This window comes from Myiozetetes cayanensis, unplaced genomic scaffold (genome assembly GCF_022539395.1).
Source record: "Myiozetetes cayanensis isolate MyiCay16 unplaced genomic scaffold, myiCay2020 scf1, whole genome shotgun sequence".
NCBI lineage: Eukaryota > Metazoa > Chordata > Aves > Passeriformes > Tyrannidae > Myiozetetes > Myiozetetes cayanensis.
This window is the reverse complement of record NW_026086604.1, coordinates 126,532,018-126,556,372: the sequence shown is the minus strand read 5'-3', so window position 1 is coordinate 126,556,372 and position 24,355 is coordinate 126,532,018. Positions and strand designations below refer to the sequence as shown.

General features: G+C 43.1%; 1 protein-coding gene and 1 long non-coding RNA gene across 2 annotated transcripts; one reads left to right on the top strand and one right to left on the bottom strand.

Annotated features, from left to right (window-relative positions):
• Nucleotides 1–3,394: 3,394 nt before the first annotated feature.
• On the top strand, nt 3,395–13,648 carry ASB4 (ankyrin repeat and SOCS box containing 4). The gene is made up of 5 exons (XM_050327458.1): nt 3,395–3,608; nt 7,303–7,602; nt 9,604–10,094; nt 11,721–11,834; nt 13,460–13,648. The coding sequence occupies exons 1-5, from the start codon at nt 3,395–3,397 to the stop codon at nt 13,646–13,648; spliced, it is 1,308 nt and encodes a 435-aa protein (XP_050183415.1).
• LOC126646352 (uncharacterized) lies at nt 11,968–23,109 on the bottom strand. The gene is made up of 3 exons (XR_007630281.1): nt 22,981–23,109; nt 22,255–22,356; nt 11,968–12,267 (listed from the first exon to the last, which is right to left on the bottom strand). It is a non-coding gene; the product is annotated as an uncharacterized LOC126646352 (long non-coding RNA).
• Between the last annotated feature and the right edge of the window lie 1,246 nt (nt 23,110–24,355).

The following is a 24,355-nucleotide window of genomic DNA, read 5'->3' as shown; positions in this document are numbered from 1 at the left end:
CTGCTTGCATCACCACTATTCTTTGGGGAGCATTTCTCCTTTTGCTGACTTCCTGCCTGCCCCAGTGTACAGTTCAGAACGTTGGTTTTCCCTCCAAAACTCTGAGCTGTTCCCAGCATCTCACTGAGTTATGTGGCTGCCAATAGGGTATTGTTCTACATCAGCAAGTGCCAGTGGAAGGGTCCTGGCTCCTCAGGAATTATGCTCTGCACAGTCTACCAGCACATCTCTTCTAATTTTCTGCTTAAGCTTGTCTTCTTGTGAGCAGTCCCAAATCTGATTTTCATGCATACTGCTAATCATCCTTCTCATAATACCACCCCAGGGTGCTCATGCACTCACCTCCATTCTCCTTCTCAGCTCTGCTGCTTGGTACCAAACCTAGTAAAGGACATGGCCAGATGAAATCTGTGGAAATACTTCCCTTGACTTCAGTGGGCTTTAGAATCAGCCTGTGATAATGCTAAAGAGGGTCACCAGCAGGACATCTGAAGCCAGGAAAAATGGTCCCATCACCTGAAGTGAAAAGCAGAATGCACTTCAAGAGGTTGTCTACTCTTCCCTTGTTTACTGTGTGAACCTTCACTGCTGGTTCTTCTGACCCGCTGTAACCACTTCTGAGGGGCAGATCCAGCCTGTCCCCCTGAGGTACAGGTGTTTGTGTGCTTGTGGCTTGTCCTGTGTTGTGTGGCACTGAGTGGAGCAGAAGGAAAGCTTGGGGGCAGGAATTGTCTCCCCAGCAAAAACATGCATTCCATTAGCTTTGTAATTTAGATAATTGATCCTAAATGTGGAAACCATGTTTTTTTAGTCAATACAGTGTGTGAATGCACAGTGCTCGTGACAGTGGCCTCAAGTCTAACCTATAAATATCATTAAATTCTACAACTGTAATTTATATTAACCAAGGGATGAGCTATTGTTTCACAGGAATATGTTCAGACTATTTGGCAGATGTAAGGCTTGGATGACATCAGTGCTGACTCTCAAAATCAAACTGCCACCTTGTGGTACGGTGAGGGAGAATTCTGCAGGAAATCATAACGGCAACAGAAATACAGATGCACAGTAAAGACTGGTCCCTTTGCTCCCCCCCCATGACTTACAGTATTTATGTACTCTTAAATATGTTTTGATTGTGTTTCAGACCACTTAGCTGTTTCTGATTGTTTATCAATTTAAAACATACAACCATTTCCTCATTCTTATGTATAACGGTGCTGAAACAAACAGTGCACTCATGAGTATTTTTTGTAAGATTAGACCCAAATGCTGCTCACAGAAAAACACTAAGGAGTGTTAAGTATCTATAATTGTTTCCTTTCTCTCTTTTGAACTTAATAATGTTAAGAAAAATTCCTGTGAGAGTCAGAGCAGGGCCGCACATAATGCTGAAGGTGAGCAAGTTGAGGTGCTGTTCTTTCCTGTGCATACTCTTGAACCATGACGAATGTAAGGTAATTTTAATCAGCTTTCTCTTTCACTGTGGGCAAAGCCATCACAAATTACTTCACCTTGCTTGTCAGCCAAGAGCAAGCACGATGGATTAGCTGATGTGCAGTAATCTGTTACAGCAACATGCTTGTGCATCTCAACCTTCAAGCAGCAGACCAGCATGTGATGTACCGGCATGATCCTTTCAGCTAGATATTCTGTCATATAGTACTATTTATGGAAGATGATAGATAAAAAGCTAGTCCTTTTCGAATCGAAAGGGTAGCTGAGGTGAACTGATTGCTGAGGTGAATTGATTGCAACCACATATCAGTGCTTTGTGCATCCACGACTTTCCAGGAACATAGTGTTTTTAAAAAAAAAGAAAAAAAAGTTGCAGGTAACAAGAAGCCCGTAACATCTGGAGTTCACATCTTGTTCCTCCTCTCATACCAGACAAGCACCAACATTTTTTTAAAGCCTGAAGTGGAGACATCCACTACTGAAAGTAACAAAGTAAGGGGAAGGCAATCCTGCAGGAGGGAATATAAAGGTCTGGAGATTCTGACTCCCCTCTTAAGCCTAGAAGGACCCAGATGAGCTACATGGGACCTACAGCACCTATTTTCCTTCCCACTGCATCTTTACAATGTGCACAACCTCAGGGAATTAGTGTTTAAAAGTATTCTTCAACCCAAAGTACAGAGGTAGAAGGAACTCACAAATTTCCCGGTTCTCTGTGAACTGCTGTCCTGTAACACCTTTGTTGAGCACTGGTTCTAGGAGAGGGCTGGTGAGCGTTCCCATGGACAAAGATTCTTTGGGTCCATACAGGGCTGTCTGAGGAGTCTGGCACCCAAAAACCCTATGAGAAGAGCAGCTGCTCTGACTTCCACTGCCACCTGGCTCACACTGGTCCATTTGGCACCCAAATTCACAGGAAGGATAAACATGAAGCTTTCTTTTATAATAGTTGTGGTGGTGTCCACTTTGCTTGGTGATTCAAATCATGGGTAAATAGTCTCCTGCCTGTGGTCTCATCCAGCAGCCCAAGTGGGTGCAGGTGTGAGCCACTTCTGTGTGATGCATGGTAGCAGCTCATGGTAGTCACATGAAGGTTTGCATTGCTGCTGTCAATACAGGGACAGGGGATTGGCAAAGGCAGGAGGAAAAGGCAGGGAGGGGGCAGTGTTCAGAGGGGAATGGGGTTGTGCGGGAGAAGGTCTGAATTTAGATGAAAGGCGAACAGGTGAAAGAAAAGAGCCTGTGGACCCATGCAGCCTCCTGTGCTTGCATCTGAGTTAACTCACATGCAAGCCCCCTGTGGTGTGTGAGATCTCCCACCACATAATATGTCTGTACAGCCCTGCAGTCCCCTCATCCCTGCATTTCTCCTTACAAGGAGCACTGCTTGTCACCCCTAAAACCAGCATCAACATGCAGAATGCTGTCCAGGGGAACAGTAAGTCACCTCCTGCTGGAAGAGTGCCTTGGGGATTTTTTAATTTTTTTTTTTTTCTGAATTGCACTAGTTAAAAAGCATCTGCAGGCAGAGCATCACATTCCATTGCAACCAATAAATCAGCAGTGGCAACTCTGAAAGGAAGTGCTTCTCCAGCAGAGAAACAACACCCAGGACTAGTGTCTTTTAATGTAAGAGTTTGGCAGTAGCAGAAGGTAATCAGGTGGTTAATGAAGCTTAATGTGTATAAATCCCATGGAGATAACTTTTATTTTGCATTTATTGCTAACGTCGCTGTCCTCGCTTTCATCAAAGGAGTGTCGTGATATCTAAGAGTGGCATTTCGATGCCCGAAATGCTCCCCATATAAATAGAACAAGCAGATCAGCATGACTGAGTGATAAAATTACCTTCTGGTCTTCAGAAACTTCAGCATGCAACTGTGGTATAGGGACTTCAGCGTACCGCTCTTCACAGCACAAACAGATACGTTTGGAAATGGATTTAAAGGAGACATACAGAGAGGGAGAGAATACAGAGGGGAAAATTACTCGAGCAGCAGCTGCTAAGTTGGTGAAAAAAGCGTTTCTTGAAGCCCTGAAGTCCAATGACTTTGAAACCCTGGAGGAGCTCTTGAACCAAAAGAAAATAGACGTGGACACAGTGTTTGAAGTGGAAGATGAAAACCTGATTCTGGCATCCTACAAACAAGGTAAATGTGGCAGCATTCACCAGCCAGGAAGTAGAAAGTTTTGAGTGATTTTCAAGAAACTGTTGCTTTTCATCTCTTCTGAAGCTGCAGCATAAGCCAATTCATAGGCAGTAATGTCTCTGTAGGTCATATGGCCATGGTCACCGTAGTAGGGGAGCTTATCAGCTGTACCCCCTGGGTTTGTTGGAAGGCAGGCCAGAGACCAGGCTGAGCCTCCTTGCTGCAGGGGATGCTTTACTATTTCCTTGCAGAGAACTCAGGTACAAAGCCAAGAATAGATACACGCAGGCTAAGTGGGGTGTATACATTACTTGCATGAACCCATACACATATACAGACTGTTCAGAAACATAAAATGTTCCATGTCTTCCGTTTTCAATTTACAGTAGCAGTAGAGTGAATTCTGCCTGGCTCAGGAGACCTAAGGAAATCCTGTGGACCTTGGAGGTTGCTGGATGGGAGGAGATTTATTTTTCCAACTACCAGAAAGTGAGGATGTGCTAGTTTATCAAAACAGAAAAATAATCTGGAAAAACAGAGCAAGGAAAGACATCTGTTTCAGGCTTTAGAAAACCCAAACCAGTTCTCAACCATACATTGATTGGGTTTCCAAAACCTTACAACTTAAAGCAATAAACCAAGTTTACTCTTTGCTAAAATCAACACACTTCATGACCTACTTGCTAGTAGACTCTCCGTGTGTATTTAGAAAACAGTAATGATCAGCCTCTGCCAGAAGTTAATCATATGTGGAGATAAACACCTCCAGTGCCAGCAGCAGAGCAAATGCACCTTCCTTTCTGTGGCATAAAGAAAGAAAAATATTCTACCTCTACTCTTTTTCTGTGTTTACCTCTTATTTCATGATTGGCTCCTGCTCTCTTGATTTCTTCAGGGTGAGGATGATACAGTAATGATGCACTTCCTTAAGGGACAGTGTATGAACTAAGCCACACAGTGCTGAATGTATCTTAAAATACACCTTCTTCTGTCCTCAGCAGGCTAAGATGCATTCTGGTTGGGGTTGAAGACTACAGGATTAATGCACAGATTCTTAATTGTAGATCATTTAACTGTAAGCATTAACCTGTCTCTTTTGAAGAAGTCTTTCCTTTCTCCAAAAAGTAGAGAGATAAATGCATGCTATGGCCTAAATCACAGCAGTGTATCCACCTTATCTGAAAGGCAGGAGGCACTCTATCAACTCCCATGTAAATATTACTTTTGTTTTGAATACCAGGTAACTGTGACATGAAAGGGGAATTTCCTTGAGGAGGAAGAGGGGAGAAAAAAAATCATCCCTACCACCCCACAATTCAGAGAGTCTGAGCTTTGCCAATAGCCTAAGCGATGAAGTGAAAAATAGGTGTCATGGGTGACAGAATGTCTTTGCTTCCTCTTTTCCAAAGAGGCTGAGAGCTCTCAAAGACATTGATCTTGTTTGTACCATGGCTTTTACATGTTTCTAACCAAAGAAACAGGTAAGATGAATGAGATATCCCATGGAGCCCATGTCTGCTTCCTGCTCAGTGCCTGGTCTCTGTCCCTCTGAGCTCAGAGATGTCTGTGGGTTTGGGCATAGGACATGGAAGATGCTCCATAGGGATATGTGAGGACAGTTCACCTGCAGCAGCAAAGGCAGAGGAAATTAACAGAAAAATTGTGGCTATAAAAAGTGACAACTTGGCTTTTAAATATCACTTTCTTGCTGTTAACATATAATTTATGGCTCACATCTGGCCATAAATATGAGACCCAGCTCTGTGTGGGATAAGCTGGCAGTGCTCCAAAGCTCACTGGTAACAAGGGGGAATACTGCATGTGAATTTGGATAGGGAGGTAATTTAAGAAGCTTGATCTGCTATATGCATAGACTTTGGGATGTAGCCCACCTACTCTGTGCCTGGTTTGAGGGCATATGATGAAAAGGTTGCCTTACCAGAGTTGCCAGTGTAATCTGCAGAGTCAGCAGGTTGAGTGTCCTCAGAGGACACTGTTACCCTGCTCGTGCAGTCTGGTGCCTCAGGGCTGCCTGCTCTTGCTCTTCACAGTGTGAGTTTCTTGAGGACTGGAGTTTGGTACTCCCCAAAATTTGGTCCTAGAGTAGATGACGTCTGCAGTTTCTTGCCCCTATCTAAAAATATACTTGCAATTTAACTAGGAGGGAAGCAAAAATTTAATCAGTTTCTCCCTGTCACCAGTACCTTTTTTCCTTCTTCTTTCTCTCCTTCCTCCTCATCTTCTTTCTAATACAACTCCCATGAGTACTGTAAAAACTGTATCTATATGACATTAAGGCTGAAAAACTACATAAAACTAGAGTCTAAAAAAGGAATGTTTTTAATTACTTTGACCTCATTATATATCTTGAGTATTTTTTCCATGTCATTTACATGACAACAGATTTCAATAAGGCAGTCACAGGATCTCAGAATATGCTGAGTTGGAAGGGACTCACAAGGATCATCGAGTCCAACCCTTAGCCCAAGAGTCACACCATGTGCCTGAGAACATCATCCAAATGCTTCTTGAACTCTGTTAGGGTTGGTGCTCTGACCACTTCCCTGGGAAACCTATTCCAGCATCCAACCACCCTCTGGGTGAAGAACCTCTTTCTAATGTCCAACCTAAACCTTCCCTGACACAACTTCAGGCCATTCCCTCAGGTATTGTCACCAGTCACCACAGAGAAGAGATCAGTCATCCAAGGAGAAACAGATAAATCAAACTCAGATAATTTTATAAGCACATTCTTGCTAAGGTGCAGCTGCTGTATCTTAGGAAAAAAAAAAAAAAAGGAAAGAAGTTTTAGATTTCTGCTGCCCTTCTGCACATTATTATGATCCTTTTTTTTTTTTTTTAAGCAAATGATTATAGTAATCAGAGACTGTATCTGTGCAGTTGTTAAGCATGTAGTCCTATTTTAGGAACAACTATTTTAATGTTATTTGGTTTTACACTTGCATGTAAGTAGATGAAACAAAACAAAACAAATAATTGTGAAATTTTCTGAGAAAAATCCAAACATTTTGGAGCCAAATTTCATGCTAAAGTGTCACTACTTCTATTTGGCTCTTCAACCTAATTTATATCAGCATTCAATGTCCTCCCTCCATCCTCCTCAGTGGCAGTAGTTGGCAGGAGGTCTCTGGCACAGCTACAGCTACATTGCCAGGGCTTATCTATGTGCAATGCATCCCTGGAGGTCTGAATTCAGCTTCTGACGTGCAAGATCCTGCTATCTCCTATGCAGAAACAGCAGGATGAATTGTCTGTTGAGTCACTGTCCTAAGTAAATGCTGCCTTCTTATTCTTATGCCACCTTTGTTCAGCTATTGGCAGGCTGAAGATCCCACTTCCCCCCTATTTTTTAGGTGGTGGCATTTCAAACACTCTAAGAATATTTTTTCATTTAATCTATAAAATTCATTAAAAAATCTAATAGTTTATTTCAGATTGTGTCTATTCTATGGGAATTATCTCTCCAAAGGGCAGACTATTCATCACGTATAGTAACAGTGCTTAATGAAAATGAAATTATGCTTGAGAGAACTTTGTGTGCACTAAGCTGGTGAATATACAGTAAATTACATCAAAACTCCAACCCTTCGTTCCCCTTCAATTATTCTCAGTAGGTGGATAGTCCAAAGAAAAGTCTTTGCCAAGGCTGGTAACATGTTTTCACTTTGTACAGGGTACTGGCTGCCGAGCTACAAATTAAAAATATCCTGGGCAACTGGACTTCATCTGGCTGTCATGTATGGACATCTGGAGAGTCTTTTGGTCCTCCTCAATCACAAAGCTACAATCAACTGCCGGCCCAATGGAAAAGCTGCGATCCACATAGCCTGTGAAATGGCAAACCTTGAGTGTCTGAAGATCCTTTGCAACCACGGAGCTAAGCTGAACTGCTTTTCGATGAGTGGGCAGGCACCCTTGCACTTCTGTACGACACGAGCCTCCATGCCTTGTGCCCAGCAGCTGATCTGGAGAGGTAAGGTAAAGCTCTGGAGTGTCTCTCATGGGACAGCCAGAGATGATGGGCATGGTCCGGTTTTCTCGTGGGAAACAATTTCTCAAAGTTCATGTGTATTTATCCCTTTTGTTCACAGGTGACTTATGTCTTCATCTCAGGCTCCTTTTTCCCATCTCTTTGATCTGAGACAGTTTTTACCATTCTGTTTCCTCACCCCATCTGTCTTTCCCTTTCCCTGGCCACAGATCCTTACTCCAAGATTGTGTCCCAGTGTGGGGCCTCTAGCTCACTGCCCAATCAGTCCATCAGCAGAAGAGCTCCTCTGAATCAAGGAGTTTCTATTTCTCTTGGGGTTTTTTATGTCTCCTTCATCTAGGTTTATTATTGAGCTATTTTCACATGAATGGACACTTCTCTTATTGTCTTTCTTGCTTGAATTTTCTTGATCTCAGTAAAATTCTTCTAACCACTTATTTTTTAGATTTGGCCTTGAAAAACTGGATGCAGTTTTTCATACTATCGCTTCATTTGTCAGCAGCCAAACTCCTGCATCTATGCAGTCCTTGGAGAGAAAAAAAGGCTATTATATAAGATTTTTGCTTTCCTGAAATAAGATATGTTACGCTGATGGTTATCTGTAACAAATGAAGCTATGCATAGATATAATTCCTCCATAAATATATTTGTCAGACATTATTTGCTTAACAATAGTGGTACAGCAAAATCAGGCAGTTCAAGTATTTAGTTACAAACTAAAGAAAGACTCACCTATTTAGCACACTCTGCTATGGCAAATACAAATGCTTTTGGGGCTTTTTCTACATGTATTGTGTTATTGAGGGCTTATCCTGATATACAGAGCCAACTATGCTTTGTGGGCAAGGCAATCTTCAGTCATAAATGAACAACATTACTTCTGCTGGAGAAAATACATATTATTGTGTTTGGTAGAAAGGAAAATAAATGCTGCCAGTTGTATCCTGCCCAAAGCAAACAGTCCTGACAGCAGGAGTTGAATTTGCTACGATAGGAAAGCTTAAAAGTCAAATGTACTCTTATGAAATACATCATAGAATGAATGCAAGTGAAAGGATGTATTCTGTAGGCTTTCTCCAGCCACCCATCCACAACAGTATAATAGTACTTTACAAGCCACCCTTCCTCCCAAAGCACACAGTAAACTCAAATCTCCATATGAGCTAAGTGTTGGGACCTCAAATAAGTTGGGAAAGGTCTGGAGCAAAACATATCAGGTGTGCGCATTCACGCAGCAGCCCCTCCCCCAGCAGCCAAAGCCAGGGTTCCTTTTGCCCCGGTACCAAAGTTCCCAGGGTGCATCTTCCACCTGCCACCTCCACTCAGTGGTGTCACACGAGATGCACTCAGATCATTGCTGTTTGACCCCGTCTGGCTGGGGCGATCGCCAGGCAAGCAGTGCTGACCCCGTGTTCAGTTACCACCTGGAACTCAAACTGCCGATGCTCTCTCAGGGACATCGAACACGACTAACACTCGACATGGCTTGACAACATTAACACTCAAGTTTTCCAGCTCAGAGGTAGTTTCTGACTCTGCAGGAATTCCTCCCTGATAATCTTCACACCTCGATCTTAGTTGTGAGGGGCCGGGGCGGCCTCTGTGGTCGGCAGATGGTGCTGTTGCTTCAGCTGCAGCAGCCGCTGGGCACAAGCGGGGCGGTCGGACACGATCCTTTCTCCTACAGTTTTTAATTTATAGGAAAAAGCATTTTACACAGAGATTTGGGCCTGCTGCTGAGCCAAAATAGAATGCTCAGACAAGGTCTTCTTCCAGGTCTGGAGCTGGATCCAAGAATCTGAAATTACTCCCTGGGGGCTTAAGAGATGAACAATCCATGATACTTGCATTTTCATGTGTGTCTTTCATGCCAGTTACCCACCCTGACCTTCTCCTTGGGAATGAGGGCTCAGTCAGAGAGATGGCCAAACGAGCGTTTCATTACCTTATTTTTTTTTCCCCCCCATCATCTTTTGTTGGCAGGAGCAAATGTGAACATAAGAACAAACAACAAAGATGAGGAGACTCCTCTGCACGTCGTTGCGCGTTTGGGTGTCCCAGAGCTCGTGGCCTTTTACGTGGAACAAGGAGCACACATTGATGCTCTCAATGCCTACATGGAGACTCCCCTGGCCTGTGCAACCTATTGGGCCCTTCACTATAAGGATCAGATATACAGCCAGGATCACCACCTCATCTGTCGGATGCTCTTAGACTATAAAGCTGAAGTGAATGCTCGTGATGAGGATTTCAAATCACCGCTCCACAAAGCTGCCTGGAACTGTGATCATGTCCTTCTGCATATGCTGCTGGAGGCAGGAGCAGAAGCAAATATCATGGATGTCAATGGCTGTGCACCCCTACAGTATATCATAAAAGTGACATCTGTGCGGCCAGCTGCTCAGCCAGACGTCTGCTACCAGCTGCTACTGAATCATGGAGCAGCTAGGATATATCCTCTGCAATTCCACAAGGTTAAGGATGCCTTTGTACACTAGCGATATGGAGAAAGGTGATGTCTTGAACAGGAATGGGATGAGAGATACAAACTTCAGGGTTTGGTGGTATCTGGATTTGCTGGAGTCCTGTCAGTGTGGGTCCAGAATGCCTGAAACATTGTGAGCTCACCTATTATGAGAGTGGTAGGATTTAACTGAAATTAAATTACAGTTGCCCATAGCGGAAACCAGATGCAGATCCCATTTTTGCTCTTAACCAACCTGAAATGCTAAACTCTAAATGCTGGTTCAAGCCTAATTTTTCCAGAGCAGATTCACCTTCTCATTTCAGAAAACCTATATCCTTTTGTCAAACCTGGCTTCGTACAAGCTTAACTGAGTTATACAAAATGCATATTTCATGGTCTCCACCAAAGATTAGAGATGAAACAACTTGATTCAGTTTGTCACATCTGACCTTTAAAAATCTATTCAAGTCTATTCAAAATTAAATACATCTCAATAAAGCTTTGGATTATTCCCAGGAAACGTGATAATTAAAGGGAAATGCTGGCCCTGAGCTCATAGCTGATTAAAAAAACAGTAAAAAATTACAGGATCTCTCCTGGAAAAGTGTTAAATGTCTGCAAAACTCAAGGCAGTGACAGAAGCACCTGACAGTCTTAATATACCAGACAGCCAAGTAAGTGTGCTGTAGTCAGGACTTATTCTCTCTCACTAATGCTCTGAGCAACATTTTGCGGTTCCTCCACAAAGCTTTAACAAGCCAAGGAACCAGAAGCCTTTGAATAAAATGCCAAACTTCTGGTTGTGCCTTCTTGAGCCCAGGATGAGTGGGTCCTATCTGTAACAGCACAATGCTCTCCTGCAGCTCATTTGAAAGCCAGGTCTGGGATCTCCTCTTCCTGCCTCTGCCTTTCTCCTATTGCATGAATTGTGTGTCTCTTCCAAACCAACATTTGCCCATCTATAAAAAATGTAGGATGATATTTATCCCAGAGGGATGTTCTACAGTTTTGTTTGTGAAACCTGGTGACTCTGTGGGACAAAACTGAGTGAATGAAAAGTGTGATTCCCTATGGGTGAGTGGCAATAGACTTCGGACTTTTTCCTCACTGAGCTAAAGTTACTGACCAGAAGAGTTGTTTAAGGGGCCTTGTGTGGCTTGAAAATCTTACTTGTGACCTGTGTTATCTCCTGGTCTTCTTTGAAATTTTGCTGTAGCAATGCATTTTTGATTCATATGAAGGGATTTTATTGTCTTCCTGTGCTGCATGACCTGGAGCAAGGACTTTGTGCATGGCTTTGCCTTGTGTCAAGTCACTCAACCCAACTATGAACAAGTCATCTCTAGATTTGGGTGCTAAAGCCCACCCCAGTTAGACTGCTTCAGAGATCTAAACCAGTACTTCTGTATGGTGTTAAACTGGGATATGCACACCTCCACTGGGGACTAGCCTGGGGTTTCTTGCTGAACTTGTGCTGAATAGTGTAGATGGGCCTTGTGTCTTTGCATCTCCCAGCCTTATCCTCTCATAATCCTTTGGCCATGTCTGTCTCAGTTTGTTACACAGTGCCAAACGTCCAAGCTATCCCCAGCTTCTTGGTGGTACTCATGGTCTCCATGCATCCTGCCTGCAGGTGCTACAAGCCTGTCATTCCCACCCTAGAGCTGTGGAGGTTGTTGTCAATTCCTATGAACATATCAAATGGACATCGAAGTGGAAAGCAGCCATACCGGAGGATGTCTTTGAGGTAAGCTCTCAGTGATTTGTAGCTGAGTAAAATCCAAGCTCATTCTTTGCATAACCCCTATCTGAACGCAGGAAGAAATAAAGCTTTTGAAAGAGAAGAACATCTCAGAGGATTTGGGACTTCCCCATTTAATATCACTCATTTGACAAACACATATCACTCACTGAAAAAAAAGGACATATTTTTGAGAAGTTTTCACTGCAATATTATCCTCTGGAGGACCCGTTGTCAGTGGTGCTGCAGAAGCTCAGATGTCCCTGTATTCATTAAGTGAAAAGATTCTGTCTGTGTTGGTGTTTCTTCAGGTTTGTCAACAGGTATATTTATATATTCAAGTCAGCAAATGTTTTTGAAGTGCCATATAATATGGGTATGACTAGCTTTCTTTAGTTTCTGTTGCATGGGTCAGGTTTCTGCAAACAGGATGGGTTAGCTGAAAATGCAAGGGAGAATTTAGGTGAAAAATAAGTAATTAAAAGAGGAAAAATGTGTCGAGGCAAAATTGTGGGACAAGTTACATACTTTGACATAATTATCCCTTTAATTCAGAAATCCTCATAGTCCAAATACTCCAGTTTACAAATAGTGTTGAAACGCAGCAATATCTGCTATATATTGTCAGCAGGTTTAGCGAACTCCATCTGTATTATAAAGCAGAGTTATATTGCCAGAGAACCTGTGAGACTTTGTTGGGGTCAGATTTGTTCATTTAAAAAAAAAAATGGTGAAAACAAACTTAAAAGTTAAAGGTCTTTTTTCACTTTAATAACAGCAGAAACAACAACAATGATAATAATAGTAAAAATTTTTCTTCAAACAAAAATTTTAATCTGAAATTTTGGGACATTCTTATTTGAAAAAGGTCACAGTCGCTCTATTTCTTTGTTGAGGTCTTAATTTTTGCTGTCAAAGCTGAATTTAACATGAAAGTGAAGGAAAACTTTTGTTGACACAAATACATACTTTATTGTACATAAAGCATAACCTGAAAATACTTGTAACCAGATCTATCAAGTAACAAGATTATAAAATAAGGTCAAGTCTCATGTAGTCACATGTATCTACCATTTGCTTTGGGACTTTTTGACATTATTTGTAAGCATCTGCACTTTTCTGCTCATGGGGACGCAATTTCATTTATGCTAGAAGTCCACCAGAGCAATGAGTAAGACCAAAACTACTTTGCTGTTCACAGTCCCAGTGAACTCATGGGTGCCACTGGCATTGTGGTGCCTCACTGCCCCGTGGTGAGGTTTAGTGGATTAGCTTACCCATGTGCTCTGACCCTGGGTGGGGTGCAGGGTCTCTTCAGTCCAGGACTTACACCACAGAGGAACCCGCACCTCAAACTGATGGATAGAAGGCATACCAGACGTGAAGACCAAACCTAAATATTTCATCACTGTCTTTCACTTAACACTAAATATTTGAGGCAAGCATAAGAATTTTGTGCAGGTATTTTGGCTAAACAAAGTCCCTGGTGCTTGATGTGCCTCCAAGGGACAAGGTGGCAGTCTGTGCTTTTGACCTTGTTCTGCCAAGGGCTACATGTGGGCAGTGGAATAGGGAGGAAGAAAACACCCTCATTGCCCTAAAATACACTTGTTTGTTTTTTTTTTTTACAGCGGCACCAGGATTTCTATGACTCTCTGTTCACTGTGTGCAGCAATTCACCACGGTCACTCATGCATTTATGCAGGTGTGCAATTCGGGCAATATTGTCAGAAAGGTGCCATCGAGGAGTCCCCTTGCTCTCCATCCCTCTGTCCGTGAAGAAGTACTTGCTGCTGGAACCAGAAGGAATCATCTACTGAGCTTCCACAGAGCAGGCACTGGTTTCTCCCTTCAGGGACCCATATGCCTCTGCGGGGTGCTGGAGCTCCAGGCACAGCACAGCCCTTTGCATGTGTCCATTTGCAGGACAGCCTGAAGCTGGGCTAGGATTTACCAGCTCTCCTTGGAGCTGCTCTCTTTCCCTACCCCAAGAAATCACAGCTGCAGCTGCAGTTTGCACTGGGGAGGCAGAGCTGGAAAGGCCCCCTGCTGCAAACACACGTGGGCACATATGGCCATGCTTTGTTCAGCCTAGGTTTAACGATGCTGCTGCTTCCTTCAGTATTTATTCCACTGCCTGCTAGATAGCATTAGATTCAATCTGAACAACCTTTGATACTGTTTCACTATAATTTTCTTCAGCTGTTGTTTTGGGAGTAAAAGAATGGATCCTGCCAAAAAAATAGGTCATTTATTAGAGTCACAGAAATGTTTTCCCAGAAAAAATGGGCAAAGTGCCTCAAATTGTGACCACAGACAGTCTTTCAGTAGTTTCTGTATATTCCTGTTGATTGACTCTCAATTCAGTGTTAGTTCACTGTTCACTACACCTGTCTATTTCTTATAAAGCTTTGTCATAATTATATATCCTTTTTAATTGTAAGAAATTTTTCCTTTAACAATCACAGTAGGTAAACAGGATTGAATTGTTCAGCCCTGGAATTTTTGTACTTTTATATTCTAGCCCAGGTAGCTTTTAGCACGTGCTGTCTCTGTTTACATGCCCATTGTGACCGATGACAAATTCATATCCTGATGTCAAGAAAGCCAGGTAAAAAAGACTTGCCCCTGCAACCTGCACAGTTATTCTTATGCCCATCCCTATATTCTCAGGATGGTGTTGGATGTTATCTGGGAAGCATATGAACCCTTCTCTTCATTGACTATAAAATGAACCAAGCCTGCTAGCACCTCAGTTTTGGCAGCTAAGTGCAGGTGAGAGGAATCCCACCTTAACCAAAAGGTGTTTTGAAGATGAAGATATGTTTGCTGGGCTGTTACAGACCTACCAATCCCCCTGATCTGAAGATCCCATGCTTTTGGACCTGACAACACTGATTTCCTTTACTTCTGGCTGAGCTGCTTTCTCCAGTCCAGAAGGATGAAATGCAGGGCAGTGACATTTGCACAGCAAGTATCCCACAGCAAGGGCAAGTGTGTGATCTGACCTACAGGTAAAACCCATTTTTCTTCCCTTTTTTAGTCTGATGCAATCCATCTGGGCTGCTTCATTTTTTTTAGATCCAGACAATTCTGGACTCTGTGAAAAGGGAGGTGACCTGTGCCCACCACCAGGAGCCAGTAACTCCTGACTTCTCATTGCATCTCTGACTGTGAAGCTGTCAGTCCTCATTGCTATAACTATGTCTTTGCAAGAAAGGCCCCGCCAAACAGGGGCAGCCAAGCTGTTCAAGTGTCTCTGTGTCTCATAAAACGGCAATAACAGCATTTGAAGAAATGTGCAGATTATTTAGTGTTACAAATCGCTTCTCTTTCCTTTCATCTCAGTTTTCATTAATTAAAGCTTGTATGCTGTGTTAGGAGAGCATCCAATTCATGAGTCTGTCTGTGTTTAGCTAGATAGCAATGAAGATTGCTATTTAGCAGTTTCTAATTCCAATAAGGAATTTCAAAGCCAACACAGACGATGTGTAAATGCTTTCTTCTGTGGATAAAATTGTAATATAGGTCCCTGTACTTCAATAAACTGGTAAGAGATTTCCATACTGCTGCAGAGATATCTCTATCAGAGACATTACAGGGCAGAATGATCAGCATCTGGGGCAGGTTGTCTATAGAAAAATCTGCTTGAGCTACCTCCAGGTCAGTGGGGTCCAATGAGTTCTGCACTGAGAAAAACCAGAGAATTTGAATGGATGAAAAAGAGTAGGTTATCTAAACCCACTGCTCTTCTAGGTGATGTATCTATCTAAGTCAGGCGTGAGGAAGAGGATTGTCCAACCGGTCAGGGCAAGAAAACATTTGTTGCTCTCTAACAGTCTGACAATGGGAAAGATGGGCAGTCCAGAAGAGACGGATGGAGGTATATGATTTTATTGGGAATGCATCCGCACACTGGCTGCTTCTGAAAGCAAAATTCTGCCTCTGGAAGAGAGAGGTTTAAGGCAGAACAATAGCAGTGTTTTCTGACCTGTCGTAGCCAGGACTCTCTTGCTGAGAGGGAAATAAAAAGGCTGTCACCAGTGTTCCTACATTCCCTCTGATCCTCCCCTGCTGTAGTGAACATGCTTAATTTTTATTCTGTGAGCACCCAGGCTCACTTCCAAGCTTTGTACCAAGCAGGTGCCAGATTATAGCCATTGTGGGATCTGACAGGGAGCACAGTGGGATCAGTCTGATTATAGTCATAGGAATTTGCAAGCTGTTAAAAACACTGGAGAATATCCCAGTCACAGAAAAAATTGACCTGATTGATGCACTTTAATTGGTTTTGTTGTTGAAGTTAGGAAGACCAAGAGTAAGTGAACCTTAGTAGTTGTTACTTTTTAGCATTTTTTTTTCCTCACTTGCTGTACTGTATTCCTACACACTGGATGGAGCAGCTCATGTGAGGAGTGGGAGTATCTGATATTAAGATCATATTTTATTAAATTCAGGGGATGAACAGTCTTATTATTCTGACTTAGTGGAGATGTCTTGAAATTTCATACTGCCATATAATTCCTGATCATGGTTTTATATTTTCAAAGCTGCATTAGATTGGATGGCTGCACATGGAAATAATGAGAGACCTCTACACCACAAGTTTGAGCATAATCATGACCTAAAAGGACAGAAAAATGTTTTCAGGGTTGTTTGGTATCTTCTATGAAATGACAAGACTGCTTTTTGCCATTGGGTTTCCCAGTAGAGATGTAGCCGTTTTTGAAACATTTCCACTGCATTCCACAACCTATTAGAATATTTAAAGCACAGATGGGCACAAAGAATGAACTACCCTTTCCCATTGGCAGCTCTTTCCCACAGCTCTCTTAATGACTTCTCAATGGATAGCAGTGAGATTCTAGAGTTTGGTTCTCATGCTTTTTTGGGAGGTGTTCTCAAGCCACATGCATTGCAGACAAAAAAATTACCCCTTCTATGAGCATAGGGACACTCTGTATGTATTTGTGGGCCAGTGCAGAGCCATAACTCAGCTGCTCATGGAAATACGGACATCATCTTAGTAAAGTGCTCTTGCAATAATTTTAAACTTAGTCCCTGATGCCTGATTGGATTCAGGTTGACTCAAAACTCCAATAATTTATCTGAAGTCCCTAAGAGAAACTGTAGTCTAACAGCCTTCAGGACTGTATTTCCCTGCAAAAGCTTTAAAGGTCTATTCATACTTAAAACAGAGTAGATACTAGGACAATGAGTCCAAAAGAAGTTGGCTGATTTAGTTCTCCAACACTGCTGCCTGTCCTGCCAACACGAAGAGTATCCAGAGCCTGCAGGACATCCGAAGAGGAAGCAGTAAATGTTGACCAGTTCCTGCTCAGCCTTCAGCCAACATTTTTAAAACTTTGACTATTTGTCCTTGAGACAGTCTAGGTTCCCAGTGCTGCTGTTGGCAGTGATATTAAGACCAGGAACGTTGCATAAGGCTGAAAGATGTGCTAAGTAGGTCTTCACTCCAGAAAAGGGGCTTTGGATAAGTATCAACAACTGTTCCACATACAGAGTGGTGCTAGAATGTGATGCCAGTTTTGTCAATATGCTCATTACCTGTACTTAAAAATCAGTGTCACCCACCTCTGCTCCAAAAACAAGCTTCCTGATCAGAATGGCTGAATGGTAGCAATACTTAGCCTCAGAACTTTCAGCACAAGGGGATGCTGTTTTCACATCCCTTACTTTTCTCATAATGGACTGCATGAATATGAGTTTGCCTTATAAAGAGGAAAAGGTTCAAAGCCCAAATCAAAATATAGGGCATTGGGCCACTTGGCACAAGCAACCAGGACTTCATATCTTTCTGTCCTTAGTATTTGAAAAGCCATCAGAGAAAGGGGTTGGGTTGTCTGTGACCCTTTTCATGCTGTTCTATGGCACTGTCACTAGAGCTCTGTGGAGGGTGATGAGGCAGTCTGCATCATCTTGTGAGGATTTGGACCAAACCTCGTGACTACATGAAAGCAGAATGGTGTTGAAATACCCATTTAGATTCTGGCAGCTCTGCATGGGTCTGTGCACACACTGGCAGGTGTGAGAGACCTGCAGAGATCCCAGTCAAAACCTTTGACCTGGTTTCCATTGGAGTTTTCAACCCAAATCAAGGTATCACAGCTGAAACAAATAAGTTCCCAGAAGTGTTTTGGCATCAATGAAATTTTACTTATTCACAGCCACTTACTGTCTTGGAAAAACATTTCCTATCTTTCCATGGGACAATATCTTACAGCCTATACACCGATTTTGACAGAATCACGTTAACTGTTGTGATTATGAATTTATATAAACCTCCCAGGCTGAGCAAGAGTGACTATTTTTGTAAAATGTCAGGAACACAAATATTAAGCAGCAGGGGAAAAGTTCTGGTCGGCCATGAAAGGTGGCAGCTTTACTTTTAGCTGCAAGCACTGCTTGCAATCAATTAAAATGTTCACAGGGGCTCAGCCCATTCGTATTTGAGGACCGTCCTTTGAAAGCACGTTAATGCTTCTGGCAGCAGATTTTGCTCATGGGACAAATATCTTTCAATTAAACATACAAGAGTTCAGTCTTCAAGACTGAAAGGAAGATTGAAACAGTTTGGGGTGGCCTATACTATTATGTACCTTTATTAAACTCTGAGAAGCCAAAGAGGCATGACAGGTTTTCAGGGTGCTGGAAGGTTTGCAGGGCTCTTGAAGGGCCGCTGTTGCTTTTCTGAAACACTACAAGATACAGATGGGTCAGACACAGCAATATTTCCATTTGCTTGCAGGATATGGCAGTAGAATTTCCCTGTAATCCCTAGGGTTTGCACTTCTACTAAATGACAGTGCAGAACATGCTATTAGCAGAGATGCCATAGCCTAGCTAGCGTCTGACACCTTAACCTCCCCAAGAATTATATTAAAGTAGTGAAAAGATCCACCACAGGCTCCATTTGTAGAACGGCAGGGACCTCTGGTACAGCAGACAAGTGGGTCAGAAAAGATTGCTATATACAGCAACTGTCAGATGAAATCAGTTGGCTGCTCAGAAATTTGTTTCTTACTATTTCTGCAAATGCATCTCAAGCTTCCTAAGACACAAAGTGGAAAGAGATGATGAATATCATGCATTCCAATGACATGTTTGATTTTAATACACAGTTAACATTTTCTTAGCATGTGGCAGCTGTGTGTTGACCTTTACCTTGCACAGGCACCCTATGGAGTGCTGCTAAATTACAATTAAGGCATTTGAAATGAGGACATCAGGGCATGTGATGATTTTTACACCACTGATGAACCGTTCAGTTCTGTTCTTTCAAGCTGGCGCTGACTAGCAATGCTGGTATCAGCCTTTTGCCTTGTGCCAGAATCATACCATGCTTTAGTTTTGTAACAGTGCAGTTGATGTGGCTGCTCAGGCTGTTGATACTGCAATTGGCACGGAGTTATTTTATGTCAGTAGTGTCAGTGAGTCATTTCATGTCCATGTGGAGTTGCACTGTCTCAGTATAGCTGTAGGCTTGCTGGTTATTTGTGGGAAGGAAGGGGTTTGAATCCAGACAATTCAGGTTGAGAATAGGGATCTTGAATGTTATTATAGCACAAGACTCCATTTGGTCACAGTCAGTGCTCCTGTATGCCCTTCCCCCTCAGGCACACTCAAAGGCCTCTCCCTGGCATGAAGGATTCATAAGCCACCAGCGTGGGCTGCAGACCCTCTGTGGAGAGCAGCTTCCCGCTGCAGTGACTGCAAGTTCAAGGCAAACCCAAGCATTTTCTCCCACACTTGTCCTCAGGGGTAGCTGAGGACTCTCAGGGGAACCTTAACAATGGGCAAATACACAGATGCATATACAACCCCAGGCAGACATGTGGCATTCACAAGCTTGGATGGAGGCATCCAAGAGACCCTGACAGAGCTGCAGACAGCTGGATCACAGAGGTCTCTGTAACCCATCTCTCCCCCTCTTTTCTTTCCAGCTTTTTGAAGCTCCACTGGTACCTGACATGTTGTGCTGTGGCCATCATGGTCCTGTCTCACGGGAAGCACCTCCGTGCTTCACAGACGTACCTGAGTTACACACCTTGGTGTCCCTTTAAGCTTTGACAGGGGTTGCATCCTGCCTGTAGAAGATCAAGAAGGAGGACTCCTTTATCAGCTGACTGGGGCACACTATCCTCTGTTGCCTGGACATGCTGTGAGTGTGAGAGGGTTTGATATCCAATGGCACTGAGTTCTATCTGATTGCTGGCACCAGCTTGAGCACAGGGAGAGTTGCCCTTTCCAACCTGGGGCAGGGAGAGCGGCAGAGAGGCAGCCCTGGCTGCCCTTCAGTTCCAGGTGACCTGGGTGCACTGGTGAGATGGTAGGGAAGTGGCTCCAGGGAGGCAGGAGCAAACTGCAGGCAGCACCTGGAACAGACTTAAATATGGGCTTGGACTTTGACACAGCTCCTTCCAGCAGCCTGGAAAGGGAGGGAGAGCAGTGGCATGACCAGCCTGGGCGGCTCTCGCTGACTCGACATAAACATGTTTTTAAGCTCCTGGTGCAGCCAGCAGGGAACAAACTGTCCCCGTGAATTCCCTGCCTCTGGCTCGGGAGGCTGCCAGAACAACGCCCAGAGGCACCACTGCTTCCCGTGGCCCCCAGTCCCGGCTGAAGCAGGCTGTGCTGTACACTCAGTGTTTGTCCTTATAAAAAGAAAGGGAAAATAAATGGATGGAAAGCTGTAAGCAGAACAAAAGATCCAGCAGCTAGGAACTGAACAGCAGCTATGCATTTCCTGAAGGGTATTTTTAAGGTTTATAATCGTTCCCTTCTTATTTACAGTGCTGGTTTTTGTCCTTTCATCTAACACTAGCTGCCAGTCTGCCCTCTGTTTAAACCAAGCTATTCATGTCCAAGTGTCTGGAGCTCCACTGACTATGGGAGGCAAGCTTTGCTTTTTCAGGCTCCCAGCCCAAAACAGCTGGAATAATCTTCCAGCCATACTGAAGCAGGCCCTCACATTGTTTGGGGTTTGGACAATCTTAATCCTTTTTTTTTTCAAAAAAAGCCTCAGCTGTGTGAAATGAGCACAAGCTGTGGCTAGTCACTGTGGTGTGCTATTAAAGAGTCCTGTCCTTCTGTCTCCAGATATGGGCTAAACCCCTTTATCCCAGCTGGGCTCTAGGTGACCAGGGACACAAGGACAAACTGCCCACTTTGAAGAACAGGGTCACATCTATACCTCAGAGACAATGAGAACTCTGCACCTAGACTTCCCCAGCATGAACCTAGGCTTTTGGTCTCACCTGACTTGAACAGAAAGGGTGAAAGCTAACCTCCTTCTGGTCTGGGGTGTTTGGGGCTCAAGGTTTTCCAGGGGCTGTACTGCATCAGATAAGGGGGATGGGCTGAAGCAAGAGCTGTCAGCCATTTCAGTGCATTTAAGTTTGCCATATGTGCATACACGTGTTTCTGTTCAACATACCTTGAAGGTCTAAATATATTTCACATAATTCTCTTCCTCCTCTATGTGTGGCACTTGATAAATTCCTCAGGTACAATGTGTGCCATCTTGCAGACCTCATGGGAGGTAATACAGTGAGGCCAGCCTCTTGTCTGGTCTTGCACTCTGAAGTAGTTAAAAATTAGTTTGCTTGCTGACTCCTAGAGACTTTCAGGGTTGTATGTGTCTCTTCTACAGATCAGGAGCTCAGATAAGCAGCTCAAACCATTTTGGCTTTGCCCACAATTCTCAAGTGTCAACAGGAAGCCTGTCACAAATTTCAGTGGACGAGGTGTGAGGTCTAAGGTTGAATTATTACTACTCTAATATCTATCATTTACATTGGTTGATTCCATGTTGATTCCACATTGGATTATATTCTTTTATCAATTGAAATTGTTATCATATATTAGAAACAAGTTACAGAAAAGAGCAGTGAATTACATCAGCAGTTCCAGACGTTTATAGACAACCACTGATTCATCACCTATATTCTGTATTCCATATCCTTACTCTATTTAGATAAGAACAACTGAATAATTGCTTCTGAATCTGTTATAACAACAAAAAAACCCTTCTATAAGTGAAATCTTACAATTTACACCAATATACTGCTATTTTTCTAGAAATGCGTACACTATTTTAAAACCCCAAACCTTCCACTGTTAACATACTTCAAAGAAATGCTGAAAAACATTTATTTTACCCTTTCATTGTCAACAGCTTTGCTGGAATCTTCTTCTGTTCTAAAGAAATGAAACAGCCCCCTTCTGAAACAGCATGCTGTTGAGAATAGACCTTCTCCCCCAAAACTCTCATTTCCCAAGGCAGTGGATGTTTTCATTCCTGAGAAGAAACTGGGAAGACCTACAGTTCTTTTCTGCTCTATTTGACAGCTACAGTGCAGATTTAAAGGAAAGACACATCCTCTCCCTTAACATCAATACTCACAGGTAAGGAATATCATTCTGCTGCAGAGCAAAGGAGAAGTCAAGGACAATTCATTGGAGAGGGATGAAAACATCTCTTTTGGGCAGCTCTGAATGCAAATCTCTGTAATATAATTTCCAAGGTATGCCTGTATCAATTTATGGCACTCCAGTGAATAGTTTTGCTGTTGTTCCAGCTGTTTGTACATGGATGTTGTCATTCAAAAGCTGGAAATATGTGAAAGCTGTTACGATTTTTTTTTTTTCAAGTGAACTGATCATCCAGTGGGCTCAAGAAATCATCAAAAGCTTTTGGAAGTGTGATATGCCTCTGAAGCACAGTTCCCATCCTTCAGAAGGTAGGCTCAGAGGATGCAGAGCCAGGCACCAGAGACTAGGTGCAGCAAGACTAGGAAGAAGAGAGGAACAGTAGGGCAAGGCCATGGAGGCAAAGCACAGGAAGGTATTTGGACCAGCAGAAGGCTTCTGGGCATCTACACAAATAACATGAATCTTGAAAACTTAAGAATGTCCCTGGTTAGAGTTTGAAAATGAAGCTTTCTTCATTGTGTATTTATGTTAAACCTGAGGCAAAGCTGATTAGAAGCAAGGGAAAGTTGTCCAGTGAGATCAGAAGGTTTTATAACAAGTCCTAACTAAGCAGAAAGAAGTGCTTTTGTGTCAACACAAACATGGTTTTATGCCTGAGCAAACAGCTTCCTGTGGTCTGTGAAGCAATGACACGTACCTGGTAATACTGAGAGTTGTCCAAACCAGCTGATCCACCCCTGCGTGAAGGTTGAATTCCACCAGTAATACCCTTTGTAAGCAGGGCCTTGACTCTGGGTCGCCAATACCCTTTGCAATGCACGTTTACTAACAGTGCTGCTTGGCACAGTGATTGGAGGAGAGGACAAGTAGCTCCGGTAGGTATTCCAGCCTGTTTCCCAGTTAGTTGGTTAAAAATCAACCAGGACTGTTGTGGGCAGTAAAGCTGCTAGGAAGAGAAAAACACTCGAAAAAAGAGCTTTCAGTGCATCTGATATGCCTTGTGGTATTTAACAATCAGCATCAGTTACAATTAGCTCTAATTTTCCATAAAAGTTCCACCAAGTAATTGGTATTTGGATGTCCTGGGGGTAGTAAGCATGGCTCAGAGCTCTCCAGCAGCACCACTGCCCTGTGGACTGCAGAGTGATGAGCCTCATGCTGTCTCCTATGGTCGTGTGACACTAGGACCAGCCCCAAACCCAGACAGATCAGCAATGCCAGTAATGACAAGCTGCACAGAGGCAGCTCCAGGCTGACACAGTTTGTGCCAGCAGCCAGTTCATCTGCAATGATCCCATTGGCATTTGCTGCAGGATAAATATTGTCTGGGATTTTCCATTATCTATCCACTCTGGCTAGCAATGACACAGCAGTGATGCCATTTTGAGCTCTGTGTTTCCAGTTTCCCACAAACACAAAAAACTAGTAAAGGAAACTGAGTCATTTACCTAAACATAAACTTTCACTGATATTTTAGAAACCCAGGAGTGTCCATAAAAGGTATTTGCGTGAGACTGGCAGGAATGACAACGGACCTGTGAAAGACCTCTGGTCTTCCAGAGTGAGAGATGAGAAACAGGCAGAGTACTTCAGGCTTCCTCATATAGCACCAGGTATCTATTTTTAGGTAAGTGAATTAGTTGGGAGTCAGCTCACATCTGATGCCATCTGAACACAGGTGCCTACATGTGCCCCAGATGCCTAGGGTCCCATTACAGTCTGTGGAATTCTGCCATTTAAGACAGGGTCACTACTCAGACACCAGAAACAGATGTCTGCTTCGGAGGAAGCTGATACTTTCTGGGGTCCTCTGGACATACTGACTGTGGTCATAGGGAACTTAGATACCCAACTCACATCTCAGCACACACACTGAGACCTGTACACGGTATCATGATAAGGTGTTGTACTTGATGTGCCAAATCTCATGCCAAGGTTCTTGGGTTTCAGACCTAGTCCACTACTGTGAGAAAGTACAGAAAGCCCAATCTATAAACAGTAATGAAAATAGTTTGGTGGTTTGTGGATTTTTTTTTTTTTTACTTGATTTTCTTATTTGAGTCTTGCAGACA